Source organism: Trachypithecus francoisi, unplaced genomic scaffold (assembly GCF_009764315.1).
Source record: "Trachypithecus francoisi isolate TF-2019V2 unplaced genomic scaffold, Tfra_2.0 Lachesis_group1, whole genome shotgun sequence".
Taxonomy (NCBI): Eukaryota; Metazoa; Chordata; class Mammalia; order Primates; family Cercopithecidae; genus Trachypithecus; species Trachypithecus francoisi.
The window spans coordinates 162689361-162701686 of record NW_022681454.1 but is presented as its reverse complement, the minus strand read 5'-3'; the positions used below and the strand labels follow the sequence as shown (position 1 = coordinate 162701686).

The 12326-nt window shown below is 40.0% G+C and overlaps 1 protein-coding gene across 3 annotated transcripts in view; it reads left to right on the top strand.

Annotated features, from left to right (window-relative positions):
• The window catches only part of SH3RF1 (SH3 domain containing ring finger 1), a 187550-nt gene that overhangs the window by 142058 nt on the left and 33166 nt on the right, over positions 1–12326 (top strand). For all 3 annotated transcript variants that reach the window (XR_004438204.1, XM_033215655.1, XM_033215656.1), the window contains exons 5-6: positions 1443–1745; positions 7967–8077. Coding sequence is in view for 2 of the 3 variants with exons in the window: in XM_033215655.1 (XP_033071546.1) it covers positions 1443–1745; positions 7967–8077 (414 nt within the window). In the remaining variant the exon portion in view is untranslated. The remainder of the gene's footprint in view (positions 1–1442; positions 1746–7966; positions 8078–12326) is intronic.

The window sequence follows — 12326 nt, the reverse complement described above, 5'->3', positions numbered from 1 at the left end:
AGAAGTCTTTATGATCCTTTCTCCCGCCATTGGTACTTCAGGCATTGACAGGTGTTATTCTGGCATTACTGCCTATTATTTCCGAAAGATTATCATGTGGAGGAACGTCTTAAAGTCTGAAGAAGAGATATGGTCATGTTTGATAAAGATTTATCTTACTAATTATAGATTAGACAAGCCACCTGAATTTGAGTCCCCAAGGAGGCTTAGGAAGAAATTGTCAGTCAATTTGCAATCATCTATAGAAACAGTGACTGCTGATCTCCAACTAACACAGCTTTGTGAGGAACCAGTTGTTCCAAAGCAAGTTCATTTCATAAAATGTTGACTGACAGGGTTTCCATTCTTCTAGTAGGGTGGCCTTATCAACAGAATGAGAAGACATAGCCTGAACAATTTAGGTGGGACAAATAGGACATGATGTTATTTTATATAAAGACATTTGTGAAGTGCCCAGTGTGTAATGCTGAGATGAAAAAAAATCACTGTTTTCCTTAATATTATATTTAAGTTACCTTTTAAAAGTTTATTATTTTGCATCTCAATTTTTTTTTGAGAGATTAAGCTATGTTTCCCATTACTGTAATATCTAGGTAAGTTTTATGCTGCTTGTTGTCCTTGAAGCTTTCCGGAAATGTTTTATGTTGCCCTAGGGAAAACAAAAGGCTTATGTTCTTTCCTTTCTTGCTGATAATATCAGTGGAGTGCACAGATTTTGACCCCTGGTACTCTTAATTTACACTGGGGCTTTTCAGATAGACGAAGTTAGCTTGCCAACAGGACTTGAATTTCATGTTTTACCCTGTTATGGTTTAAAGTGTGTACACATAGGATGATAGCTGACACAATGATGTAACAAAAAACATATTAAGAATTTCTGCCAGATTTTTGTGATGTTCTCCCAGAATACAGAAAGAAAGGCAGGAGGTGAATATACATGGAAGTACATGAGTTCATTTGGAATGGTTTTATTCTTTGTCTTCTTGCTCATTTTTACCAAACCCAAAAGTTGCCCCTTCATTGTTCAGTTGTGCTTTGAGCAAATACCCGACCATTATTATGCAACAGGGTGTTCAGTCAGACAAATACACCCTTTTGATTGCTCTTCTGAAAATTTCACAGTGAGCTGAAATAAATTTTCATTTGTTATTGGCAAGTTTTAAAATCAGACATTATGGAAATTCTTAATAAAACTGTCTTTTACTCTTTCAGTCTTGCAATGGAATAGTTTATTCTTGATTTAATATCTACCTGTGATATAGATACAATGAAGTCCCAATATTGAGAGAAAAGATACCTCACATGGGAAAAACAAACACTGCGTAGGCAAACTTTAAAGTAGTGACTTTAAATTTTGGGTGAAATCATGTTGATAATAAACCTCAGGGAATTCTTGGGAATTGTTTAACCTTCTTGGGTTGGTTTGTTGGTTGCTTTTTCAGTTTAACTCAGCTGCTAAGCAGCTGATAGAATGGGATAAGCCTCCTGTGCCAGGAGTTGATGCTGGAGAATGTTCCTCGGCGGCAGCCCAGAGCAGCACTGCCCCAAAGCACTCCGACACCAAGAAGAACACCAAAAAGCGGCACTCCTTCACTTCCCTCACTATGGCCAACAAGTCCTCCCAGGCATCCCAGAACCGCCACTCCATGGAGATCAGCCCCCCTGTCCTCATCAGCTCCAGCAACCCCACTGCTGCTGCACGGATCAGCGAGCTGTCTGGGCTCTCCTGCAGTGCCCCTTCTCAGGTAAATCCTCAAACAAGGATTATATAAAAAGAGCTCACCCACAAAAGGATCAACTCACAAACATGTTTGCTCACCAGCTGACAAACATTACTTATTTTGAACTTCTGAAGATAGTAGCTTTTTTGGGAAGCAAAACCTGTCTTCATTTTGTAGGTGGAAAAATGGAGAAGGCAAAGCTAACTTGAGTGTATCAACCCAGAACTAACTACTCTGTCATTTTCAAAGGGAAGATCAGAACTTACAAGATGAGTTAAATAATACTTACCAGTTTCACCAAGCAATCACTCAGCCTTAGAGAACTTTCTCACAGTACTTTTTTGGGAGATCTTGCCAACTAAAACTTCATCTCCACCCAGATTTAAGATGCCATGGTCCAAACTTGTAACGTTTGTAGTTACTTGTATCTATGTAACTTAACTTAATATTTAGGCTTCCCAGAATTATAGAGAAAAAAGAGCAAGGACAGAAAGAAGCATTTAATTTAAATTAGAAATTGACCTCACATTTTTTAAGCTCATTAGTTCATTATGACTTTGGACTGGTATGTACAAAATAGCCATGCATTATTCTTAGGTTTATAAGAATACACGGGATGACGAGGCATTCATTAATTCATTTGGCAAGCATTTATTGAGCACTTTACCATTAGACCCTTCTAGGCACTGTGTATACCATGGTATATAAAATATAGCAATTTGCTGTGTTAGGCTTTAATTCTGCACTACAAAAAGGGCCTAATTATAACCCTGCCCAAGCCACAGGGCTGCTGTCATTATCCACTTAGGTGATGGCTGTATTTTCCTCAACTTAAAGGTCAAAGAACCTAGTTCAAAGCTGCCTGTCACAAGCAGAAGAAATTTCTTTCAAGTCTCATGTTTCATCTTGAAAATTCATGCAGATTTTACATTCTACTCCACCATAAAGCTATGGTGGTTTTTTTTTTTTTTTTCTTTAAACATTAAAATGAAATTATGTCCCCTTAAAGAAAAAGAAAGAAATACACAGTTCTGGTCCTTAAAAAGTTTACATTCTAGTAAGTGCCTGTTTTGGACCACAGAATGAAAATGTAAAATACAGTTTTTGATATCCCTTGCCTTTATTTTCTCAGCCTCATGTTTGTTTGTTTTTAATAGAGATGGGGTCTCACTTTGTTGCCCAGGCTGGTAACAAACTCTTGGCCTCAAGTGAACATCCTACCCGGGCCTCCCAAAGTGCTGGGATTACAAGTATGAGCCACAGCCTCAGCCTCATTTACTTGACCCTGCTCCTTTAGATTTATACTGTGTGTTTTAAGTTAAATGCATTCACTTTCTGAATGGGATGGTGGGATTGTTGTTTTGTGGCGTTTTTAGGTGGTAGGACCATGAAACTTTTACTGAGAAATAAAGACAGGCACAACTAGAACATGAGTGCAGTAAAGGCAAGGGTCTTTGTTTTGTACACTGATTATATTCTAAATGGCAGACATAACAGAAAGCACTCAACATGTATTTGTTGGATGAATGAGTTACTTGAAAAATGGGTAGAGAGGGGAACCATGTCGTTTTACATGTAACTAATCATACCCGTGTGAGAAATAGACATGGAGCATAGATCAGAGTAGGAAGGGCAAAGTGAGGTTAATCTGGAAAGGTTCAGAACTAAAGGTTTTTGAGTAAGGTTCTGAAGGAGGGAGCTAGTGAAGATGGCCACTCACTAAGAGAAAATTGAATCATTTTGATTCTGTGCTTTTTATCTTGGGACCTAGCAACATTTGCACAATGATGTTGTCTTGAAATAAAAGACAAGCTTCTGCTAAGAATAGTGACAGCTCAGAATGGGACTAGCTTTAAAAGAGTGGACAATAATCTTCTGGCATTAGAGAAAATGAAAAGAGAAAAGAAGATAGACTGAGCATTTTCATCTTTTGCAGAGAGCTCAGCATTCAGGTGTGAACACGCCTGACGGTACCACACCAGAGCTGGGAATGAAGACTATAAAAGTAGAGCTATTTTTGTTTTGGTTCAAGTAGCTTAGGAAACAAGGCTCTTTCTGTGTTCCGTTGAAAGTTTCCCCTTCAACCATTCCACCCCTCCTTCCATATTCCAGTTCGGTCTGTTTTCAGTGGCAGAGTGTTGCCTCAGGGAGAAGTTATTTCTAGAAGAGGCTAGGAGGTGTTTGAAGTGCTGCCTGGTTTCTCCAGCCATGGTTTACAGAAAACACTACTTATCTAGGGCATTGTGTACATTGGAGGGAACCCCAGTCCCCAGTAGAGCATTGAGCATGTGTAGCATTTGTGACGTGCAAAAACTCTTCCAATCATGGATATCAGTGCATGTGGGGAAATGGCTCATATAAGACCATTTAAAACAGGACTCTCGTTTTCCCCTGCCCAGCAAAGGGCTTGGCTGTAGATTTCACTGAGGCCCATTGCTGAATCTGTCCCCTGCTGTTGACCTGATTGCTGTCTTCCTTTTCCTTATACATGTTAACCTTTGCCTGCAATTTCCTTTCCTTTCCTTTTTTTTTTTTTTTGAAATGGAGTCTCACTCTGTCACCAAGGCTAGAGTGCAGTGGCACTGTGTCTGCTCACTGCAACCTCCATCTCCTGGGTTCAAGCAATTCTCCTGCCTCAGCCTCCCAAGTAGCTGGGATTACAGGCACCACCACCACACCCGGCTAGTTTTTATATTTTTAGTAGAAATGGGGTTTCACCATGTTGGCCAGGCTGGTCTTGAACTCCTGACTTCAGGTGATCCACCTACCTTGGCTCCCAAAGTGCTGGGATTACCAGCGTGAGCCACCGCTCACGGCCTCTTTTTTTTTCTTTTTTTGAGATGGAGTTTTGCTGTTGTCACCCAAGCTGGAGTACAATGGCACAATCTTGGCTCACTACAACCTTTGCCTCCCAGGTTCAAGCGATTCTCCTGCCTCGGCCTCCCAAGTAGCTAAGATTAAAGGCATGCACCACCACACCTGGCTAGTTTTTGTAATTTTTTAGTATAGTTAGGATTAAGTTTGGTTGGATATATTAGAAAATTGAAAGTAAGGGGCTTAAAAATGTTAGTATTCATTTTTATCTCATCCCAGTGAGATCTAGATATAGACATTTGGGTGCTGGTGTGATAGCACCACAGAGTTATTAGGGACCTCGGCACCTTCCAGCTCATGTCTATACCATGTGAGTGGGTCCTTATGCCTTTGTTTCTATATGGCAATTAGAGATGTCACTGTCACGTCCAAATTGCTGGCAGCAGGAAGGTGAAAGGGACAAGAAGGGAGCCAAAGGGCTTGCTTGCTATTATATTTAGTGACTATTGAGTGATGGCTGAACTTTCAAATACATAAATTGGAAGCTTACTTATAGGCAGTACTTTCCAGGTGGGTTGCCAGATCAGATAGATGTTCATGAGTGTCTTGTGACTGAGATGTGTAAAAGCACATGACGGTATAAGCAGCCAAGATGTTTTGTCTCCTCCTCTGACCACACTTAGCATATTTTTTGGCCTCCAGAGGAGTGATTCATAATGTTCAGTGTTTCTATGGCATCTTTGTATTCAGTGGCCTCAGGGAAAGCAAGAAGCCCCCACCCCAAACTCCTTTTTGCTACCCCAACTCTTCCCTCCTTTACTTAGCCTTTCTTGTAGAGGAGACAGCTAAGTTTTGCAGTTCCATGAGGAAAGGGTAAGCCCAGCAGAAACTCAGGTTGTCCCTCTGCAGGGCATTTATTCTAGACATGCTCACCCTTCACTGGTTTACTTCTACTTCTTGTCCTTCTGCGTTTAGTCATTCTTTGGTGACTTTGTCTCTTCCTTTACTGCAGTGCTAGGAAAGCCCTCTATTGAAGGGGTACTTGCAGGATTCTGCATGTCAGTGCTTCCCCGAAGTGCCTGTGATGGTAGAGACCTTAGGTTACCTCTGGTCCAGCTGCTCACAGGGGTCTAGAGACATGAAGGGACTTAACCCAAAACCGTAAGGTCATTAACAGCTAATTATTCTGTCTCCCACTCTGGGCTTGTAGAGAAACGTCAATCAATAATGATGTATTTCTCAGATATGTATAGGGTCAGGCCCAGGAAGCTGTATTTTAGTAAGTTTTTTTTCTGCCCCAAGGGGTTCCTTGATAATAATGTCTGTTACCAGTGGAGGGTGTCCGTGTACTTGGCATTTGGAACAAAGAATTGGACAAAACACACAAAGCAAGGAAAGAATGAAGCAACAAAAGCAGAGATTTGTTAAAAGTGAAAGTACACCCCAGTGTGGGAGCGGCTCGAGCAGCCGCTCAAGGGCCCTGGATACAGAATCTTCTCAGGCCCAAATACTCCCTAGAGGTTTCCCATTGGCCACTTGGTATTCACCACATGTAAATGAAGTGGTAGTCCACAATCAGTAGTTGGGAAAAGCAACCAATCAGAGGCTAAAGTGAAGTTAACAGAGTTGCACTTCTATCCAAATGGAGACTTGGCCCGCAATCAGTGGTCGAGGACAGCAACCAATCAGAGGCTGAAGTGAAGTTACAAGGTTACACTCCTATGCAAATGGCTGACTGGTTACAAAAAGCAACCAGTCAGAGGTACTTTCAATTTCCCATCCACAGTTCAGAAAAGGTGGCAAAGTAGCCTTTGGTCCATTTGTTACTTAGGCATGGAAAGTTAGTGTTTTTTTTTCAGTTTAGTTCTGGGAAGTCAGTGTGAAGCAGCCTTAGGTTCCCTGCCGTCACACCCTATTCTCCTGCCTCATGTCCACTTTGAAGTGAGCTTCATTGTGTCTTAGAAGAAAGGTGACCTCTTATGTGTGGTGTCAAATTGCAAATGTCCTTGGAGTGTGTATATAGTTGTTGGATACAATAGCAAAAGGTCATTCGGCTTTATCCTAGAAGGGAAAACCAGTGTGCTTCCCATTAGAAACAGGTTGGAGATAGACTTTGATTCACAGGAAAAATAGAAAATGAGAGTTTGGAGTTCAAGACCAGCCTGCTCAACCTAGTGAGACCCTGTCTATACAAAAAATAAGGAGAAGAAGAAAAGAAAGAAACTGAGGGTTTGGGGAGAAAGTCTTATTAGTGCCACCTCCTGGATCCACTTAGTTTCAAACTTTAGGTTCAATCAATATATAGACTAATAGATACAGATGAATTTTAAAAGATTGCAGAGTCCATGAATAGCGTAGATTTATTTGTGAAAATAAATTACATGCCGTGATACTGATTATTCCTGGCTTTGGCAGGGCTTACCCCCATGGGAAACTGAAAGTTTCCATTAGGTCCTTTGGGAACTAATCTCTGAGCTTTTGTTTGTCCTGATAATCTTTTTCTTAATGTATGGGAACTGGGAAAACTGTGTTTGGGATTACATTTTTATTGTAAAACCTAGCATTTTGGGTGGGCTATTGTTTCCTTAGGGAAGCAGGTACCAGCCAATCACATTGCTTCTATTCACACTGGAGGGAAAAAACACTCCCATTTGTGCGGGAACCCATCCCCCTACTTCTGTAGCTTCTAGTAACACCACTGCATTCTGCAGTTGGACCTGCTGTGCAACCTGAGTGAAAATGATCAAGTGACTTAACACAGCCAATGAAATGACCTAAATAACTCAATTTCTTTCTAGTAAATTAATCTTGGGTTGTATCATGGATAAGACACCTTTGAAAACAACTAATTTGGCTTGACATTGTTCCTTTAAAGATTTTATAAGTAATTACCCACTCTGAGCATGTCTAGGCAGCTGCATTTTAATTATGCATCCTCACCAAAAGGTAAAAGTCATGAAAAGTGATCCTGAAAATAGCAAAATACCTGAAGAATTGCACGTAGATTTAACGTATTGATAGGTGAGTGTTCAGCCACTCCTCACTTTAACAGGATCTTCAGGGAAATTGTTAGGAGGCTGGCTGAGCATCAGGCTGACCATTGGAAGGCCAGTTTGATTCATGGTGGCATAAAAACTGAGGCAATGTGTTATCGTGAAAGCCAACAGCAGTTGAATTCTGTAGGTAAGACACTGTTGTGACCAGTATTTATCACGTCACTCCCCAGCATCTAGTAAAATGCCTGGTTCAGATTAGGTAACTGGTAAATTTGGGTTGAGCAAACTAAAAGGGATTCTACCTTCCCCATATAACAGAAAGTACAGATTTTTTTTTTTTTTTTGAACTGTGACTTGCCTTTCTAAGGTTTAGCCAGTATATTCTGTCGTATCAAACATAGTCTTCTTTTTAATAAACTTTTCTTTTCTCGGCAGGTTCATATAAGTACCACCGGGTTAATTGTGACCCCACCCCCAAGCAGCCCAGTGACAACTGGCCCCTCGTTTACTTTCCCATCAGATGTTCCCTACCAAGCTGCCCTTGGAGTGAGTATAGTTTCTCCCATTTTTGTTTCTCTTTTAGGTATTTAGTGATGTTAATCTGGCACACTCCACCTCCTAACACCTGCAGTGTATGTTCCTACTTTTTAGGTGAGGTGGGTCTCTATCTTTCATCTATTATCTCTGTTAATCTTAACAAAACATTAGAAAGTCCCTTGCCTGCATCCTGTAAAATTTTTAACAATGAGAATTAGTGGCCTGAAGCTGTTAGAAGAACCCAAAAATGCATTTAATTTTCATTAAAGTTCAACCTGATTTTCTAAAGCTTAACCTTTATTTCTTTTGAGTTTCTAGATCTGCTTATTTCTTATAAAGACATATTTATGAAAATACTAAGGAAACAGGTCCTGAAGGTGAATGGTTTACTTTGAGTCACATGACAGATCGATACCAAATCTCTACATTAAGGGTTCATTCTTTAATTTCTTGTCTTGTATCCATATTGTCTGTAGCTGTGGCTACCTAAAGGTACCTGCAGTCTTGGAAACCTCCCTTAGATTACGTTGATTTCCCTTCTGAAAACATAACCTCCTACAGATAGAGTCTAAATGGCTAATTGCTTAAAACCATCCAAATGGGGAAATAATAGGGAGAATTAGGGTAGCCAGGACATACAGATACAAAGAAGAAGGTTACTCTGGAAAGAAAATTAAAAGGAAAACAAGAGGCAAATGCAGCCTTCAGTAGTAGAGAAAGACTGTTGTTTAAGACCTTGTTTCCTAAAATTGTTAAGCAAGGAACTAACAGTCGTGAGACATCTCTCATCCAAGCCACAACTTTGGCTTATATTTTCTATTTGCTCCAGTGCTGAGTCGAATTACGATAGGAAAGGTGATTAAGTTAGATTGCCCTAGTAGGTAGACCATTGCATCACCCTGCCTGCCCACAGTCATAAGTTGTGCTGTTTGCAGAAAACACCATTGGTGTGTCCCGATGATGGGGGTACAGGCCTGCGGTGAAACAGCCAGGGTTTGAAACCCAGCTCCGCCATGTATTTGTTACATGACCGTGGAAAAGGGGCTCTGCCTCTTTAAGCCTCAGTATCCCTAGCTGTAAAATAAGTATCTACTTCACAGAGTTAGATCATCGAAAGGGATGACCATTATCGATCTCCTTTTTGGCTTCTGTTGAGGGCTGTGGCAAGTTGGGCCTGGTTCACTTTGTTGCAATTTTCTTTGCTGTCTGTACCAGGAATAAGGAGGCTTCTAGGCAGCTGGTTTGTTTTTAGGTTGTGGATTTTATACATGTTGTAAAGAAAGATTTTATTTCCCTCTGCTAGAGTGCTTAGAGCCAGATTTGTAGCCCCTCCAGCAAGGACTCCACAACATAATTAGTCAAAATGTTGGCTCCGGCTAGTTTTATTGTTCTCATTTTCCATTTGCCTTGTTTTTCCTATTTCTTATTTATTTTGTCTTGATACATCTATAAATAATTGAAAACTGATTTAGAAACAAGGTGGGCTATAAATAAATGTAGAGTTATTACCTAGCTTGACTTAGGCTTTTGAAAACTTTTTGGAGTTAAGCATGTTCTTGTATTTAAATGGAAGTTAATAATGTTGTAGCTAGAGGTTAAAGGTGTTTTTTGTTTGTTTCTTTATTTTTGTTTTTAATGTTTCCTGAACAATTATAACTTTCTTGATAGTACAACTGCTTGGCAAAGGAGAAGATGCCTGGATTCATCTGGGGAGAAGATGAATTTCAGTTAACTTTTAGTGAAATGTGGTTTCCCTGAGATTCTGTTAGCCCTGCATATTTGACCAGAGCCAAGTTTCTTAACCATCATGACCTCTCATCTCCAGGGTAGACTCTCTCCTTTCCTTCCCACTCATGGCACATGTACACAATGAGTTGATGTTTTCATTTCCAGATGACTGCCTTGCATGGTAAAATTCTAACTTGATTTCTTGAGGGGAAAAAAAAAAAGACTTACTTTTCAGATAATAGAAAATTTAGTTATAGGTTAAGCATCTCAAATCTGAAATCCAAAATGCTCTAAAATCTGAAACATTTTGAGTGCAAACATGCAGATCAAAGGAAGTGCTCATTGGAGCATTTTGGATTTCAGATTTTTGGATTTGGGATGCTTAACTGGTGAAGTAAATACTTTAAAATCTAAAAAAATTCAAAATCCAAATCACTTCTGGTCACAAGCATTTACATAAGGGATATTCAGCCTGGAGTGAGAAAAGACATAAGGCTGGCTGAATTTCAGCCCTTGTGGGCTGAAAATTATACAACGTAGTAAATGGCCAGTTGCTTTTAGCTGGAGACTCACTCTGGGGCAAATCAATCAGACAGGTCACAAGAGAGCATGGATGAACAAAAATTAATTTACATTCAACCATTTTATTTTAGAATTATATAAGAAAACCTGCATGTTAAGCAAGAGGAAGGTTGATTAAACAGTATGTCTACTGTGCCAATTTCATTTAATGAAAAACTAATTATAAACAAATCTGTTTGTCATCCCAGGAGATGTCTAGATCTCAGAGTCCCTGGAAGATTGGCAGAAATGTTTTAGATTTAATATGTCAGGTTTAAGTGGAAAATCTCAGTAGCCTGTGCCCTCTCCATCTTATATTAATTGTGTCAAGCATTCTATTTAAAATTTGAAATGGTTCCGAAGACTGTGAGTACTATTACAGCAATGGCACACAGCTTGGTGGAAAAGAAGGCAGGCTTTTCTTGGTGTAGATTTATAGGTAATAAATGCCACAGTAGAATAACAAATGAAAATTATTCTAATGCTTTTTTTTCATGAATTGAGATTTGTAAATCTTTTATGCAGAATAAAGTTATAAACATTGTCCCATACATTTCATATGTAACAGTTAAAATTTTAAATATCCAACATTATGAGCAATACTAGTATTACGTGTATCTGATTCAGACATCAAACTATTAATAGTAGTTATTTTTTAAAAATCTCTTTGTAGGGGAGGAGGTTGAAGATCTTAGTCTCGTATCTTCTGCATAATGTTAGAAGGACTTATTATTATTATTATTATTATACTTTAAGTTCTAGGGTACATGTGCATAACGTGCAGGTTTGCTACATATGTATACTTATGCCATGTTGGTGTGCTGCACCCATCAACTCGTCAGCACCCATCAACTCATCATTTACATCAGGTATAACTCCCAATACAATCCCTCCCCCCTCCCCGCTGCCCATGATAGGCCCCGGCGTGTGATGTTCTCCTTCCCGAGTCCAAGTGATCTCATTGTTCAGTTCCCACCTATGAGTGAGAACATGCGGTGTTTGGTTTTCTGTTCTTGCGATAGTTGGCTGAGAATGGTTTCCAGCTGCATCCATGTCCCTACAAAGGACACAAACTCATCCTTTTTTATGGCTGCATAGTATTCCATGGTGTATATGTGCCACATTTTCTTAATCCAGTCTGTCACAGATGGACATTTGGGTTGATTCCAAGTCTTTGCTATTGTGAATAGTGCCGCAATAAACATACGTATGCATGTGTCTTTATAGCAGCATGATTTATAATCCTTTCGGTATATACCCAGTAATGGGATGGCTGGGTCATATGGTACTTCTAGTTCTAGATCCTTGAGGAATCGGCATACTGTTTTCCATAATGGTTGAACTAGTTTACAATCCCACCAACAGTGTAAAAGTGTTCCTATTTCTCCACATCCTCTCCAGCACCTGTTGTTTCCTGACTTTTTTATGATTGCCATTCTAACTGGTGTGAGATGGTATCTCATTGTGGTTTTGATTTGCATTTCTCTGATGGCCAGTGATGACGAGCATTTTTTTCATGTGTCTGTTGGCTGTATGAATGTCTTCTTTTGCAGAAGGACTTTTAAAACAAGTGATGAATAATCCCCGATTCTCTAGACCAGCCAAGAGGTGTTTAGCTGCAGGGTATTATAAGGTAGTCAGGTCGATAAAGGTAAATGCCACTCATGGCCAATTTATAAATAGATTGCACTCCAGATTTTAAAATTTTAGTCTGGGTGTGAAGGCCCATGCCTATAATCCCAGCACTTTGGGAGCCTGAGGCAGGAGGATCACTTTAGGCCAGGAATTCGAGACCAGCATGGGCAACATAGAAAGACCCTGTCTCTACAAAACAAATTTTTTTTTAATTAACTGGGCATGGTGGTGCATGCCTGTAGGCCCAGCTACTTGGGAGGCTGAGGCAGGAGGATCGCTCGAGCGCAGGAGGTCGAGGCTGCAGTGAACCATGATTGTGCCACTGCAAACCATG